General features: G+C 38.0%; 1 protein-coding gene across 2 annotated transcripts; it reads left to right on the top strand.

The window, feature by feature from the left end:
• Positions 1-7907: 7907 nt before the first annotated feature.
• On the top strand, positions 7908-18281 carry LOC117987381 (pupal cuticle protein 20-like). Of its 2 annotated transcripts, none has more exons than XM_069502616.1 (4): positions 7908-8135; positions 14783-14925; positions 16386-16628; positions 18142-18281. In XM_069502616.1, exons 1-4 carry the CDS (start codon positions 8067-8069, stop codon positions 18179-18181), a joined length of 495 nt encoding a protein of 164 aa, XP_069358717.1. In that variant the 5' UTR covers positions 7908-8066; the 3' UTR covers positions 18182-18281. The 2 variants fall into 2 exon arrangements, with proteins under 2 accessions (XP_069358717.1, XP_034830272.1); XM_034974381.2 differs by lacking the exon at positions 7908-8135 and adding an exon at positions 13608-13681.
• Positions 18282-18458: the final 177 nt, after the last annotated feature.

An 18458-nucleotide genomic window follows, 5' to 3' on the forward strand; every position in this document is an offset into this window, starting at 1 on the left:
TTTCCGCGGCTGTTACGGTACCCGGACATGGCGTTTGCGCGACGGAACGCATTTGCCTGACGCTTATGTAACTCTCTATGCACTGAACACACCATACACTAGGCCCTAGTACTTAGTATTCCCCTAGTGACTAGGGGACTACACGGATGAATCTAGAAAAAATAATTAAATATCTATTTTACTGAACATAAACAGCTCACATGACACACATGCACAGCAAACATGTCCTAAAAGCCCTTTTCATTATGAGAGGAGATCCGTGCTCAATAGTGAGCTGGCGTTGGTCATTATTTCTTCACATTAATTTCATAGGTAACTTTTCTCAGGAAATGATTTCCATTGATTCCAATATTAATAAAGTTTACGTTGCAGTCATAGAGTTCAAAGATAAGGCACGTGGGACAGGGCGGCTAAACAACATTGAGCATGGTAGGATCGACACGGTGCATTTACGTGCGTAATTAAGATTTTTTCTACTTATAAAGTTGACTTTGACTTTGGCATTGAACATCACCTATTATTATGGAGAGTGCTCGTAGAACTTGTTGTTTTGTTATGACAAATTTCGCAGTAAGTAAGGTATTCTGTAACAAAATTAACACCTAGTGTGGCAGTGGCACGATTGGATGAGTACCATAGAATGAGGCATCACAGGCACCACGGCCTTGACAATGTCACGGGCGCATTTGGCTTTCTTCGCCTTCATCTCATTAAGCACTAAGGTGACTATATTATGATGAAATTAACAAAAATATTATGACATTCAAATTAATTTCCGAGATATTGTTTTTTCGACTTCGCTTTGTATATACTTAACTCACTTGACTTTGACTTTGACTTTAACTGTAAGTAGGTACCTTAAGTCTGAATAAATTCAAAGTACCTACGTAGGTATATACCTAGCTATATAGGATTTCAGACTAAGAGGTAAGATTTATGGCTTTTAGGTAAAGATGATGTTGATGATGCTTTAAATAGGATTTTATAGTAATGATTTGGACTATATTAAAGAAACTGTACTTTATTTTATCCTGTACTATCTTGTGCTCGCGAATTCGTCCGCGTGTACTACACAAATTTCAAACCCCTGTTTCGCCCCCTTAGAATTTTAAAAATCCTTTCTTAGCGGATGCCCACGTCATAATAGCTATTCTTCGCATACCAAATTTCAGCCCGATCCGTCCAGTAGTTTGAGCTGTGCGTTGAAAGTCAGTCAGTCAGTCAGTCACCTTTTCTTTTTCTATATTTAGACTAGTGGTTTAGGCTATGCGTTGATAATATATAAGTCAGTCAGTCAGGACTTTGAATTTTATATATATAGATTAGTTCAGCTTCTCGTGTTAAAAACGAGTTTTCAGATTTTATTCATCCTCTCTACCGTTCAGGTTTTAAGATTTATCTTTACTTTTATTTTATAAAACATTATTGCCACGTCGCTATGCTTTCGAACTAAAAACAATGTAGTCTATAAATTCCATGAATTCAGTGAGCTACACAGTAGTTACGTTTAGCAGTAAGAACATGATCGTCGTGAATTGATACCGGAGTATAGAATTGATAGAATTCTGTTACGAACGCGAAGATTGTTCCGATAAGCTAAGAAAAGTTCATTCTATGTAAACAATCCGGAGGGTTATTGTTTGTTTATTCCTTTATAAATATTGTGACCTTTATAACAATAAATTATACGAGCTCTTCTGAGTCTATAAAGTCGCTTTGATGTTTTAAGGACAGACTACCTAGGTATTTACACAGATGCGGATTTGGTGGACTGGAATAATAGAGTATTTATTAGTAGGTAGTAGGTACATAAATATCTAATGTTAGTTGCTTTTCACTCTCTAAGATTCGTAATCCTCATTGCTGAGTGTTGCGACCTTGTCTAGTAAAAATATATAAAAGGAAAAGGTGACTGACTGACTGACTGACTGAATGAATGATCTGGATCTATCAACGCACAGCTCAAACTACTGGACGGATCAGGCTGAAATTTGGTATGCAGATAGTTATTATGACGTAGGCATCCACTAAGAAAGGATTTTTGAAAATGCAACCCCTAAGGCCTAAGGGGGTGAAATAGGGTTTTGAAATTTGTATGGTCCACGCGGATGAAGTCGCGAGTATAAGCTAGTAAATATAATGATGATGATTTTGATGTGATGATTTGATGATATAATGATGAAATAACTAAGATTTGTTAAGATAATAATAAGTAACTGGGTACGCTTCCTATAAAACACACCATAGTCTATGGCCATTTCTTGAAATTTATATTATTCTAGATTTTGCCTACGTGCTACGACTTCGTTCGCGTATATATAATTAATTGCACTTGGTGATAATGTGACTTTTCAGAGTCGGATCATTAGTTTCGGAGAATAACCCCTACATCTTATCATGTAGAAAGAGTAACTAAGACCATGTGGGTAGGTACCTACTAATTATTATGTTATTGTGATAGCAAGTTCACAGAACGCAAACAATCCGTACGAGAAATGGTTTATACATTAAATAAAGTGAGAGCTAAATATTAAAAAGGCGGTCTGGGTTTCATAAATTGCATTCGTGTTTGTATGCTTTAAATCGCTTCGAATGTTTAACTGGAGGCCGGCCAAAACCCAGCTCCATTAATCTGACTACCACGATGTTAAGCGTACGGAAGCGTACCTATATTATGTTTGTAAGCTCGCTGTGGCTGTGTTTACTGTTTACACACACTCGGCTTAGTATCATCCCTTATAATACCACTGGAATTTGCAGACCATGTACTTGGAATAGCTAAATGCCACATGTCTAAATATATATAAGGAAAATGTGACTGACTGACTGACACATACGGTCCCTCATCCACCCACTTCCCGCACTACCTTCTTAAGGTCGTCAGTCCAGCGGATATGAAGTTGTCCCACTCTGCGCCTGTTGGTACGCGGTCTCTACTCCAGAACACGTTTGCCCCAGCGGCCATCGGTTCTGCGATAGACATGGCCTGCCCACTGCTACTTCAGCTTGCTAATTCGTTGATCTATGTCGGTTACTTTGGTTCTCCTCGTCCACGTCCAGTGTCCACGTCCACGTTTCATATGAGGTACTTCTTCGTCTTATTTTGTTTTGTGGCTCAGTATATTACTTAATGGAAATTGAAAGAATTTTGTATGCTTACACGTTGGTTACTCATGACACATGTTTTTATTTACTTAATAATTTTATTTACAAATGACAAGCAGTAATAAAATATCTCTTGTATGGTTCAGTGCATGTTCCGACTTCCCGAGTATTTGAAGAGTATTCGAGGTTTTAGGGTGGGTGTCCATCAGAGATGTGCCAGTAAGATGAATGATGATGAAACAAAAAATAAAGCTCGAATCATTTTGTCTTTCTTTCTTTCTTCTCTCTGGGCTGGTTTACGTTTCCGTCTGTTGTACGTGCATTGCCCCTCCCCGCCGATCATCCAAGCTCAAGCTTCACTCCAGCCATCCAAGCTCGCTCTAGAAGCCGAGTAGACCGCCCAGGTTGCCGAGGACTTCATGGAGTGAGGTAGGGGATCTCAAACGGCACTCGCGTTGTTTTGCCACGCCCATGCACTCCAGCAGCATGTTTCATCTACCTCCATGTAGGCCCTGTAGGACTGTCGGTGACACCTAGATAACGAAAAGGTGTTTTTATTTTAATTTTATTTGATTTGTTTGTTTTGTGGGCTATGCCTTGTTTTGAGTCCATTTTCGTGTTGTCTTATTACATAATGTGAGATATAAAATTAATTTTTGTAGGTTGCATATTAGGTAGTTCTTCACAGTTTTTTCACTGCGCATTTTCTCGCACATCTCTGGTGAACATACGCCCTAACTCTTTGTACACGATCTTCAAACACATTATACATATAGTACATACGCGGTCGTTAATATAAGAAAACCGCTACGATCCTCGTAATTATTTACGATTTGTTTTTAACAAGGGGCAAGCTGTATTGTGTATCGATACCTACTCTTCCGAGAATTGATAACTGTAGTAGCGTAGCGTATCTTGGCAGATTTTTTAAGACAATCAGGAGAACAAATCTTTAACGTCTATAACGACTAGTATTAATAATTATTTATAAAAAATATTTTGCTATGAATTGGCAATCATGTGAATTGATTATGCTAAACAGATTTCATGTTCCTTCCCTTATCGTTCCAATCCCTTAATTCTGATGCTGCAGGGTACTACACTCCTAAACCGTGGGGATTCAGGAACTGTTGCTATTGTGTTTACCAACTATCAAGTACAATCTTCATCATTGAATCAAAAGGTCCTACTCCTCAGTCCTGATGCTGCAGACTACTGCATCCAGCCGTAAAAATTCAGGGTCCATTCCTGATGAATCGATATTGTGAGCATCAAGTTCAGACTTCACCATTAAACTCCAAGTTCCAATTTATCAATCCTGGTGGATACAGCACTCCTAAGCATTAGAGTCTCAGGAACTTTTAATTGTTGTGAATTGATATTATAGGAGGTGGTGTGGATGATACGGAGCTGCCTATGGTGCCGCCTGATTGGTAGGCAATCAACGTTTTGCTTTGCACGCAGTGTGGAAGAACGATAGGTCCCTAAGCGCAGACACATCCTCCTTCATTAATCCAGCTGTCCTTTTACTTGAGTCCAGCTGTACCTACTCGTAGTACGTGGTCTCCACTATGCTCCACATATTTTTATCATTTTATGAGACAGCTTATCTAATTCGATATAAAAGTTTTTCACATAACTGTACCTGGCGGGGTCTGGAGTCTGGACAGCGTGTCTGCAGAATATTTACCAGTTGGATAACACCTATCAAAATATTGTTTTTAGCGCACACTACCGTGAATCACCGCGGCTTCTACAGTCTACATAATTTATTAACTACAGCTACATATTTATTTTTATGAACTATAGAGATTACAGTATGCCGTGAGTTTTTTAGTAAGCATGTTTTGTCGGGGATTCTCCCTGCGTTTATATTACTGGACTGAAGCTCAGTCTACTCTTGCTTTAAAATATTGGAAGAATGAAATTAAGGCTGCCGACGTCGGTCGGCTTTCACCACTGATGTACATAGGTCGAAGTATGTAGGGACTTCACACGCCACGATCTTATCATGCCCGGATCCATCGGCTTTATGCGATTCGTGTAGATTTATGTCATATTCTGTCCTCATAATGGGGGATCTGCTAACGCAGCGCCTTCCAGCGCGAGGTCGCCATTCCAAGACTATGACATCCTAACGTCTATCAGTTCTTCGAATAGCGTCTCAAATCAGGCAACTCATTTTGATCAGGTTTGTTTAGTGAACTTAATTAACTGTAAACAATTTTGTTTAGGGGAAAATGGATCTACAGTGGACTGTTGAGTGATGTGACCTATAAAATAAATGCATATAAATAATACATCGATGCACATAACATGTGATTCTTCCTCAGCAAAGCAGTTTGAACATACATAAGCCGCGCAAAACAATAACACGCGAAGGTTTATACTCACATCAATATCAATTTAAATCGATCATCAATTTCAATCGTTTGATGTTCCATCGATATAAATTTGACGGACGCGAAAACTTCCATTGCCGCCGCTTTGGCTACTACGTCTTGAATTACGACTTTACACGAGGAGTTAGCTGCTAGCTAGTGATGTTTACAATTATTTAGATTTGTTTCTAAATGGTATCTAATCACACTTCTGATCTTAATACTTGTTTCATGAACACGGATGTTTTTGTCACATAAATACAAACTGAGCTAATTCCCAAGCAAAACAGCCTAAAACTGTGCTAAAACTGAGTCCAAAACTCATGATTTTGATCAAAACGGTACAATTCACAGTACATTTCTAACAGTAAAGTTTTATTTTTTGTTTCTCCTGTAAAATTTTGTTTCGTATAATTACACCGTTTTGTTAGCAAGCTCCGCAATTGCAAAACCCAATGTTTCATACTTACCTAATTTAAACCGGATTATTTATCTGAATTTTGGACCTCTGTTGGATTCATGCCGATTTCCTGAACGCGACCAAAACAGCGAGTGTCATGATAATTTATTTTTTCGTAAATGCTCGTTTCATCTTGATTGTGATCTACGATCACAGTAATTAATGCTCTAACTGTTGTCGATTAGGATTCTATTTAATTTTTAAATACATACCTATCAAAAATTACGGATAGGCTGCGTATCCTGCCTGTATTATTTAGAAATTTCCTTGAAGTGTAGGTAAAATAAAAACACTATGAAAATTATAAAAATATAGGATTCTATTGTTCCTATTTCGCAATATTATCATCTCAATCCATCGTGAGAAGGGCTTAGGCCATAGTCTACCACGCTGACCAAGTATAGATTGGAAGACTTCCTACAACTTTGAGAACATTATGGATAACTTTCAGGCATCCAAGTTTCCTCACGATGTTTTCCTACACTGGTAAAGAAAGTGATATTTAATCAGCAATAATTCTAATCGATTAGTATTTACAACAAAAAACTAGTATTTTGTACAAGCAATAAGCAAGATCGCACATACAGGAAAAGGAAATAACATTATGTAGGAATAAATAATAAGGTTGAAACTACAGAGTACCATAAAGTACCCCCTACCCCGATTACCATAATACCCTGACGATATAATATAAAGGCAATTGACATTCGCATCTTTTTGCCTTCCTGTATTCCATAAGCGTTCGCGATTCATGGATTATACTTACGATACGTGATAATATTATTCAATGTATGATCTTATTTATCACTGAAAGAAAGGCTCAAGCAGGTAAGATTTATTATGTTGCCATAATTACATAAGAAAATAAATAAATTAGATACTTAATATATGGCTACATACACTGTCTGTTTATATACCTTTACCATTTAAGGAAAATACAATGAAAAAGTATTATAAACACCTCGATAAAGAATCGTGTTACATGTAAGTTGGATCTAGAGTCTTTATGTATGGCTCTATATTGAAAGAGGCTAAAGAGGTATTTTAGGGCTATGTAACTCAAAAGGAAAAATGAAACCCTTATAAGATCACTTCGTTGTCAGTCTGTCGTGTCCCGTTGACCTAGAATCATGAAATCTGGCAGGTAGGTAGTTTTTATAGCACAAGTAAAGCAAACAATCCGAAGACTGTGAATTTGTGGTTACATCACAAAAAATTAAAATGTGTTCATGAACAAATATTTTGTATTTTCAATTCAAAGTACAATAACTATATCAAGTGGTATATCATATGAAAGGGCTTTATCTGTACATTCTAAAATAGATTTTTGTTAATTTTTATGCATAATAGTTTTTGATATATATCGTGCAAAATGTCGAAAAAAATACCCGAGTACGGAACCCTCGATGCGCGAGTCTGATTCGCACTTGGCCGGTTTTTTACAGACTAGGCAAGGAGCTCTCTTGATTTGTGCCTGATAAGTAAAGGCCATTTCATATCCTAGATATTATATTATATTAAAATACTTCAAGGTATACCTATATCTATTGACTTCTACAAGGTATCATACTACAACCATATCTAATAATATTGTATTCTGTGCCACAACCTTAAATCACTTAACGGTACTATTTTGATAGGAGTGCTAGTTACTACAATCTACAGAACTACTTACAGAACTAAGGCGTGGTGTCGACATCAATGAGAACTAAATATCAGAATAATTGCGCCAGAAATCATATCAAAACTTTTTCGCATAAGGCACCTTTATATTATTTCAAGTTTATTGATGTTATTTAATAAACTGTTGGTACAACAAGGTACAGCACTACAATTTTATTATACGGTATAGTTTTGGCAGATTGCCGTACAACGCATCAAACTTTCAAAGTGAGCGAATGATTTGTTTAAATCACTACGGAGGTGCGTGTTTGTTACAACCGATATAACGGAGAATTTAAAGTTTACTATATTATAATACAACGTCCTGGAGAGTGACACATTTGCTTTTTATCCCGGAAAATTAAAAAGTTCGTATGGTATATCTACTCTAAGGTCTACTCGGCTTCTGATGGAGCGAGCTTGGATGGCTGGAGTGAAGACTTCAGCGGGGAGGGGCAATGCACGCACAAAAGACGGAAACGTTTAAGTGCAGAAACCAGCCCAGAGCGAAGAAGAAGAAGAATATGGTATAAGATATTAGTATAGCTATAAAATTAGTTTGGAAGTATGGATTAGTGTTATTAAAGCGTAAAATGTGAAAATTTAAACAAAAACAGAACAATTTGGGTCTCATTAATAAAAGAGTTAGATTTATGTTTGCAGGGTGATCACGAGACTTAGGATTATGGTAGTTTAAAAAATAAAGTTTTCATTGATGTAGGACATAAACAAAGGTTCAAAAACACTCGCGAAGGACCGTTTACCTCTAACTGGCCGCGAATACTTGCGGAGTCATTCGAGAGCTGAATTCCTAATAACATTTTATGCGTTATCCGTGCCAAAGACGATTATATTTTAGAATTTATAGAATCCCACTTACATGGAATTTATGGTGCATATTAATTGTTTTATTGTCTAAACAAAGTATAGGAATGGTCAATTGCCAGTACTTAGTGGTTAGCAATTTCGACTGCGGATGACGAGATCCTAGGATTAATACCCGGGTCGTCGGGCCAAGAATAGTAAGATACCCGTTTTCTGTTAAAAACTCTGTCAGTAAGTACTAACTCTAGCTAGGTAGGTAATAGCTCTAAGTTAGAATGATGGTAACGTTTTACCTCCGTGCCTTGGAGAATCCTTGGCCCTGCAATTATTCTCTCTCCGGATCTCCATTAGATAAGTACCTAAGCATTTTCAGAAATTCCGGCCAGGAAAAGTCGGGGTGAGTCGGCTAGTAAGTAAGTATCACTTTAGTATTTATTATAATTAAATTACTGTTGTAATTTGTCACAGAAGACAGGCACAATGAGCACAGTTTTGATCTTGTAAGCATTATGCTAATAAGTCATGCAATCTCCCAGTATAAGCCGCTGGTGGTCCGTTAAGCAGGGCGTTTTGTTACTTACCAAAATGTCAGTTCCCATGAAGTGTCACTCTGTCCTTTAGAGGTAACTTATAAAGTTTCTCTCGGAGAGGTGCTAAATTGCTGGAGCAGCAAACCTCATACACAGTTCAGCAACCCTCTTAATAAAAAGTTGTTATTGCTACAATCGTAGGTAATTGTTGTGTTTGGCTAAATCTATCATCATGATCAACCCATCGCTGGCCCACTACTGAGGACAGATGGTCTCCTCTCGAAATGGGTTCAGGCCATAATCCGCCACGCTGGCCGAGTGCGGATTGGAAAACATCACACCTTTGAGAAAATTTATTGAAAACTCTCAGGCATGCAGGTTTCCTCACGATGTTTTCCTTCACGAAAAGCAGGTTATATTTAATTGCTTAAAACATACCTAACAACTAACATAGCTCCAAAAATTTACAGGTGCGTGCCTGGGATAGAACCCCCAAGTTTTTTTTACTTAGTTTAACTTAGGTATTTACTTTTGTTGAAACTGTGCATTTCAGCAATTATTAGTAAGATAGTGTCAGCTTATCAGAGGAGACCGCTATCGTCACAATGTACCTCTCAATCTACGGCGAAGCCAAAGGCCTGACTTAATGATTTCAACGACGTGAATTTGGAGCTAGTAAACATTTTTATGTAAACTTATATAAATATATCTATTTCTTTTACATTTGTTACATTACTGTAAATGTTGTGATATATCCGACAAATAAAAGTAGGTTTTAGTGCTCTACTAAGTGACAAAAATCAATTGAGAGGGCCAGCGCGTGCCAGACCTTTGTTATTTTACAAAAGCTGAAAGTTTATCTGCGGATTGTCCCCAGCACAGGGAGACAATTAGTGTGTCTGGCAATGCATGAAGTGTTTTCTAATACTATTTCGAAGAGAATATAAATAAATTACATCTCACCAGTACATCAGTCAGGTTGTGCTCATTTTGCAGGACATAGCGCGCTCTTTTAATATTATGGCATCTCTCTGGCATCTTTTCAATATACTATCATTAGCTGTTACCTCAGCTGTGTTATTAATGGTGCTAGTAGTGTGCCTAATTCATTGACGACTAATTCTACAAGTTAATTACAGATTGCATTATTTTACAAGGTTTATTAGGATTACCTACCGTCATATTTTGACCTGGAATGCTAGGATTATCTTTTATGTAAGATTCGTTAGATTGATTAGAAATCTTGTGCAATAATCTTCCTCTTCAAAGAGTTATTCAGATGTTCATAATTTGGTTTAACATTTAATTTATTTGACCTTATCTTAAGATGTACCAATTGGCTCTAGGCTCTAGAGCCAACTGGTACATCATATCTATAATATTAATATCATGTCATATATTTCGTACTGGTTTAAGTATGCTAACAAAGTTGCAATGGTACAAACGATAATAACTAGTAAAACGTAGCTGTAGGGATCTAGTTCTAAATAATAGGTGCATTTAAATCATAATCCTCTAATATTTGACCCTGCGATCTTTTGACATTTCAGTTAAATCTGACCACAAGAACATCACGATGTTTTCAGAGGAGTGTGTTTTGATTAAGGCTGAGCTCATATGGCGAAATAAAACCGTGCAGATTTATTTAGTGGTAGAACAAACTTTAAACTAGGTAGGTACTTATTGTTTGTTCGAACTACGCCTAAAGATTTTGTGGCAACTCACTTAGGTAAATTTTTAATCGTTTAGATTGTTTTATGTCCTAGTGTCTCCGATAAAGTCTAATCAAAGAGGCTAAAACAAAAATTAGCAGTTAAATGTATTTAATTTATTTTATTCGATAACAAAGCCGTTACAACCTTACCTGGTAGTCAGTGTCAACGGCCGAAGCATTTTAAGAATTTAAGATCCAGGATGGAAGCGGGCTGGCTCGGTATGGCTACATCATCAGGGTTGAGGAGTTAGGACTTGGAGTCCAAACATAAGGTTGTTGCTTGGTACCTACAATATTAGTTCACTATAAATTCTTCCTTAATATTGATAACTTAGGTGGGCAGTAACCCTGCAGCATCAGGATTGAGGAGTTAGATCCAGAATTTTTTATGGGACCACCACGGAAGCATCCCCTGTCGATTAAAAAAGATTCTTTTCAAATATCGGTGAGCATACATTAAAAAAATTGAGAAATTGTTAAAAGGGTGACTGGCTGACTGATTTATTGACGCACAGCTCAAACTACTGGACGGATCGGGCTGAAATGTGGCATGCATATAGCATATAGAATCCACACCTGCGAGCTCGCAGGTGTGGATTCTCCATGAAATCGCGCGGAAAGTCTTCCCTGTGTGAGTTAGCTCACAAGTAAGCCTACTTATTGCTCTACATTTGCTCAAAATTCCGAATGCGTAGCGTTGATCAGCCGACGTTCACAATCATGATTTATTGCTGGAGCTGATGTTATCTGTATATGGGCAACTCAGCACGTGTCCCAGTTATGCAAGCACTTGTAATTTCCTTGTTTATAAATCTCTTTCAGTTCGCACTGATTTTATCTGCGGCTTTTGTCAGTGTATACAAGCAAGGCATTAAAATATTAGACATGGTACTGACAAACGTATCCATTATAAGCTACTTAGGTATATGGTCCATTGTTTTTTATATATATTCAGATACAAGTTAGCCCTTGACTGCAATCTCACCTGTTGGTAAGTGATGATGCAGTCCAGATGGAAGCGGGCTAACCTGGAAGGGGAATGGCAGTTTTTTATTTATTTATCCACCCACACCCGTTTGGTTTCTACCTACACGGCATTGTTCCGGAACGCCAAATCGCTTGGCGGCACGGCTTTGGTAACTAGCCATGGCCGAAGCCTCCCACCAGAAAAGTTAAACCGGAATAAGTTGATTTATTTTTATGTTGTAACATGTACAGGACCACATATTATTACGTGGAAGGACCTAGGTTTGGTTCCCGGCTGGACCAATTTAGAATTTTGATTATAGAGTCAAGTCGGCTCTGGTAGCTTCTAGAGGTTTCGGCTATCTGTTCTATCGGCTAGTCATACCGCTAAGCATTTCGGTTCCGACTTCGTTGAAAACCTATGGCACAGATTATTACAAGTAGGTAGGTAAGTACTAACTAAGTTTAGGGTAAAAAGACAATATTACTACCAAGCAAGCTCGTTCTTACTGCATCGTCACTTACCATCAGGTGACTTCCGAGTCTCACGCTGACATTTCATAGAATAAAAATAAGTTTAATTTTAAGGTTCCGGTTCCTATGTTCATGTAGAGGTACCTAATTCTGAACTTACACTAACACTAAGCACTTAAGTAGATAGGTTAGATTGGCGGTACCCAGTAGGCATCAAAAGATTTAGGATGGAAAATAGGTATACGTCTTACTTTATGAAGTATCTGATTTGTTATGATATTCATAGAATAAAGGCATTTTATTTATAGAAAAAAAGATGAACAGGATCTAAATTCTTTGATATTCCGAAAGTTTTCTGAAACAAATAAAAACGGCATTTATCGTGGTGGTTAACATCGTCACCTTGTAGAGTGGGCGTGGAGAGCAAAGCGCGGCGGGGCATCCTATGCACCCTGAGAAAAAAATATTCATGTCATAAGCGATAGCGTCGCAATCTAAAAGAAGGCAGCTGGTGCTAACGATTTTAGATTCGCGACGGTTACGCACTCACAAGATCCGAGTCCGTGAATATACTAAATTGGTTTAACTAATTAGCTAGTTACGACTAGCTTTAAGTTTTGTCGTAGCATCCATACTTCCATACTAATACTTATTACAAATAAGAAAGTGAAGTGTTATTTGATACGGAGATAGCTTGCATCCCAGGAACGGACATAGGTTACTTACTGTCACACAAAATCAAGAGGTTCCTACGGGTTTTTTAAAATCCTAAATGCACATGGATGACGTCGTGATCATCATCTTTTCGGTACAGAAATACTCGTAGCGTGCATCTCTGAGGCGGATATGGGCAAATTTTTATGGCGGAAAAACTAAGAGTTTCCACGGGATTTTTAAAAACCTAAATCTACGTGGACGAAGTCTAGAGCAACATTTTGTAATATTTAAGTATATCATAGATTCCAGCAAGCTGCCAAGGGGGAGCAAATTTTAGACAGCTTACAGAAAATACATATTTAACATCAATAACTAGAGAATAATCACTACCATATTATAAATGCAAAAGTGTGTTTGTTTGTTGGTTTATTGGTTTGTTGGTTTGTCCTTCCACCACGTCACAACGGAGCAACGGATTATTGTGATTTTTTGCATGGGTATAGTTGAAGATCTGGAGAGTGACTTAGGCTACTTTTTTCCCGGACAATCAAAGAGTTCCCACGGGATTTATAAAACCCTAATTCCATGTGAACAATGTCGCGGGCATCAGCTAGTAATAAATAAATAAAAATAATAATAAAAATAAATAAAATTAAGTAATATGTTAATAATTGATAAGAAAATAAGTGCAACTCTTTTATCGCTGTAAGTCTGATTTTGACCCATAGCATTCCTAAACAGTTCAACAATGCACGCAAGGTGAGGCAACCTGCCGAAAGGGCATATTCATCTGATATAAAACGTGAACATCCCTGTATATTATGTATTCCAACGCCAGAGTTCACAGCATCATATACCATCTAGCCGTACATACTCTAATCCTAACTGAAATATGATGTCGAAACTGGTAAGCTATTTAATATAGACGTTATTAAAGGCAATAAATTCATACAGTTTCGAACACTATGAATAGTTAGTACTTAGTAGTGTAATTTGCAGTACTCTTTGAACCTATAGAGATAATGTGTTCATTTTTGGTGATATATGTGTGCTCCCAACAAGCCGTGATAGTCCAGTGGTTAAGACATCCGACGTCCGTCTTCTATTCGGAAGGTCAGGAGTTCGATCCCCAGACACATACCTCTAACTTCTCAGATATATGTGCGTTTTAAGCAAGTAAGTAGGTGCTTATCATATGCTTTAACGGTGAAGGAAATCGGAAAAGAAAATTGTGAGGAAATCTGAGGAAATGTCTAGAGCTCTCAAAAATATGTGAAGTCTGCCAATTCGCACTTGGCCAGCCTGGCGGACTATGGCCAAGTAGCTGGCCGGCGATGGGTTGATCATGATGAAAAGTGTGTTCTCATAGCAGTGTTTAAGGTTTGCCGTAGGTATATTATCAGTTCAGAAGTTGTCAATGACAAAAAATTCTGACGCGTGCTGGAACTTTTCTGCGTCAATCTCGACCTGGAGCGTACTTCACGCGCCAACGTGCGTCAAAACGCGGGCATTCGTTCAGGATATGCTCAACTATTTGCTCGGTATTTGAGGAGCCGAAGCCTCCTGAAGGTTTGTCGCTGAGCTTAAGTGTCATAGCTCTCTAGAGCTACCCGGTACCCGATCAGCACCATCTCGTCGATCGGCGTCTACTCGTTAGTCGTTGTTCACAGTGGTCCACGTGTGGACGCCGCCACCAGTGAACCTCGCGTGGTCAACGAGTGGACGTCGTGTGGTCCACAAATGTTCGATTAGTCTATTTGTGATTGGCACTAGTTCTCAAATATCCGTAGCGTGAATCATAGGTGGTCTACTCGGGACCCGTGCGTTGGCAAGACGTCTGGCAAGAATAATTTGGTGATTTTGCCTTGCTAGATCCCGGAGTATTCCGTTAGGAAAAAAATATTAATAGTTTTTTTTATTCAGGCTACCTTCTGATATTTAAGTGTAAGTATTTTAGGGTTTATTTGTGTATTTCTTGAATAATATGTTGTGTATGGTAACGTTTCAGATCATCCTGGTTTCCGTGACAGTGGCCCTGGCATCTGGCGCTCGGCTAGATCACTTGGTGCAGGGTTACAACGGAGGGGGCAACAACGCCGCGCCTTTCCGTTTCGAAAACGTGAACAACGGCGATGGGAGTTACCGCTTCAGGTTAGATATTAAATTGCAGTTTATGAATAATGGACCAATCTTGTGGGTGTGCCTCTAGTGCAATTTCGATCATTGGAATACTGACATTCTAAAAATTACTTATCGTAGTAATAGGTTCAATACTTATTTAAACGTTTGTTTAAAGTTCAATAAATAAAAAATACAGTATTAATCGAATATAGTTATGCAATTATTTAAACACTACTAAAATACAAAAGAAAAGTTTTATTAATCGTAATAATCTCAAACGGTAAACATGTCTATTTCCTAAATAAGTAAATAACCCGTGTAGCGGGTTGTCTTTTAAAAAATTCCCATACTCGATGGTCTTGGGTGTAATTATTAAGGAGTATGATTCTTGTGTTTCTCATAAAGGCTTAGTACTTACCCATTCTGTATTTCTGGCTTTGGTAGAATAGGTTAGTATAGTTTGCGACAGATCGACATAGTAATTGGAGTGGGACGCCTCGCACACCCGCACAGCCCCCGCGCTAACCCGGTGCGGGAAAGCGCGGGTAACGCCATGTCGAACTGTCGCGAACTATAGGTACTTATGCATATACATAGAGAATAGTAATCGGATATAGTTCCAGGCAATATTTATTTTGTTAGGTGGCCGGGTCGAGTTTCAATTTAGTTTGAAATAATCGCCTGCAGCGTTGATAAATTGTGACACGTGGTTTGACCAAAATTGAGTTTTTGAATTCATATACAAAATACTAGTTTGTGAAAGTTGTGTATTTACTTGCTTTTATTACTAAGCCTTGAAAATATTATACATTCTCGCATTGCAACGCATTGGTCCCTCTGCAAATGTTCATGGCCTGCTCGTTTGCTCGTTATTATGAAAATAATCTAGAGTTATCAACCGTCTATTGTTTAGAGTACCTACCTGTCTTGGTTTATTTGGAGGTACTTTAATGTAAAGAAAGTGTAAACACAGTTCAATTTACAGTTTAAAATTTTCATGTTTCATATTTAAATCTGTATTTTGAAATGGCTCTTCCATCTTCCCTATGACAATTTTAAAAGCCTCTAGATTAGTCACGTCTTGTTCTTGGTATTCAACCAGTCATACATTCCAGGGCATAGGTACTAGCGAAGGTTTAATTTTCCAGGAACGATACTAAAGGTATTCATATTCTTCATAAATGTAAGCATAATAGTTGACAATTACTAAATGTTTTTTCATTATACTTTTTTTCTATTTTTTGTATTAAGTATAGTACGCGACAGGTCGAGATGGCAATCGAGGTATGAGGCGGGTGGACGCCCTACACACCCGCACGTCACCCGCGCTATCCCGCTCCGGGTTAGCATGAGGCTGTGCGGGTGTGCGGGCGTCCCCACCCCAATTGTGGCTGGACATCAAGGCTGATCCTTTGCGCAGAAAATTAGCGTATCACCGAATCATTATATCAAAGTAAAAAATTAAAGTAGCTTCTTGTCTTTCTTTTAAGTTACGACACACCAACGGGTATCTCAGCGCATGAGAGCGGCGCGCCCCGTGCAGCTGGACCCGAAGGACTCGCAGTGACGGCTGAAGGAGGCTTCTCATACCGTGCGCCGGACGGCCAGCAGATCTCCCTTACATACACCGCCGACGAGAACGGCTTCCACCCGCAAGGCTCTCACATCCCCACATCACCACCGATCCCAGAGGCTATCCTCCGCTCTCTTGAGTACAACAGACAGCATCCTTCGTAAGTTTCGATTTGTTTTCCAACTTGCTTTTTCTATCCCGGTCTCTTCCAAGAGATGATTTTTAGGTAGATCGTGGAAGATAAAAGGTAGATACAAATCCATACACTAACTGGCAGAAACTCCTATGAGAGAAATCTCGACCAACGATGAGGAATAACTATGTAGATATATTCCTCATCGTTGGTCGAGATTTCTCTCATTAATCACATAAACTTCTCCCCTTACTCAGTAGTTTTTTTCGGATAAAATAATCCGGTACGCTCACAGACCCTTCTGCACACTACTTACTTACTACTAATATCACGATATAGAATTTTTGTTATTAAACAGTTGTTAAAGACGGTCACCCATTTAATTACGATATGGCTCAATATCGCGGTGTAGAATATAGAAAATATAAAACTTTTTCCAAAATTCTTACTTTTTATTATATTTTACTGAAGGCGTTTTAATTGTATTTTAAATAATTCGGGGAGACGGGATTAGAAACGCTAGGCTTGGCATATAAATTTAATTCATAATACTTAATATGTCGTTGACAAAGTGGTCCATTACTATGCGCGGGTGCAAGCGCGCCTTCTTTGAACATCTTTGCCTTGACGTAACAAATAGAATTTGCATAACTGAAACATTTCCGCGTACAATAATAGTTAAAGCATTATAGAACATGCTATCTAAAGGTGATCGCATACGGTTGCCAGACCTGCAAGCCCCAAGAAGCCGCAAAAGCTGCAAAAGGCGCAACAGGCTCAAGTAGTGCATTTTTAGTATTGAAAATCCCACACCACCGCTCAGCTTTTTGTTTGTCATCAGCTTTTTGATCTTTGCAATGCGATTGAATCTGTCACAATATGCATTTTCAATATTTTCAGCTTATTTGCAATGCGTGCACATTCTTGCGACGAATGGTGGCTATTGTGCTTACTGCAGATTTCGCGGTATGCGATCATTTTTAGGCGCGTTTGTGGTGCACAAAGCTTTTAAAAATAATGATTATAATTTATATGCTTTGTATCTTTAAATGTAAGTGGTCTATGCGAAGCGAACATGCTCAGAGAAAATTTTTGCACATATCTATATTTAAAAACGAATCGCTAAATGTGTTGCTGATCGCAAATCTCGAGAACAGCTGAACCGATTTCGCTAATTCTTTTTTATAATATTCCTTGAAGTACGAGGATTGTTCTTACGGAGAGAAAATTCCCCTTTTTTGGGACAGTTTTGCGCCACAGACACGTATTCGGGTTTATGCCAGACAAGATTAATTTTTACTGTATTATTAATTTTTGTGTTTTGTATAACAGCTGTAAACTGTGCGATAAAAGATTATTATTATTAAAAAATTAAAAAAATTGAATCGACTGTTAGGCGGTACGTAGTTCACCGGGGTAGCTAGTTAATAATATGTACAACAATTTGTCTATTTCCAAACCAACTAAATAACTATAATTTTGGGTGTTACATTGTAGTTCACGCATCATGAATGTTCTAATTTTCCTAATTTTTTTTCAGAAATGAAGGCTCTTACAACGGCCAACGCAACTACTACTAGGCTCCAAGGATCTCTAAACTGATGGTCGCGAGAACCTCAGTGAATATGTGGCAACTTACTCGTAAATGTGTTGAATTTATGTAATTATTAATTATGCAACTATGTATAACTTATGAATAAAGTTATTACTGATAAAATATATGTTTTGTATTAATATTGAGCCATTAAAATAGGTACACTTGCACAAACCCATTGTTGAAGTTAAATTTCAATGGCAAACCAATTGTGTTTTCAAACCATCCAGGAACTCATTGAAATATACACACAAAATATCATC

Source organism: Maniola hyperantus, chromosome 13, assembly GCF_902806685.2.
Source record: "Maniola hyperantus chromosome 13, iAphHyp1.2, whole genome shotgun sequence".
NCBI classification, from domain to species: domain Eukaryota; kingdom Metazoa; phylum Arthropoda; class Insecta; order Lepidoptera; family Nymphalidae; genus Maniola; species Maniola hyperantus.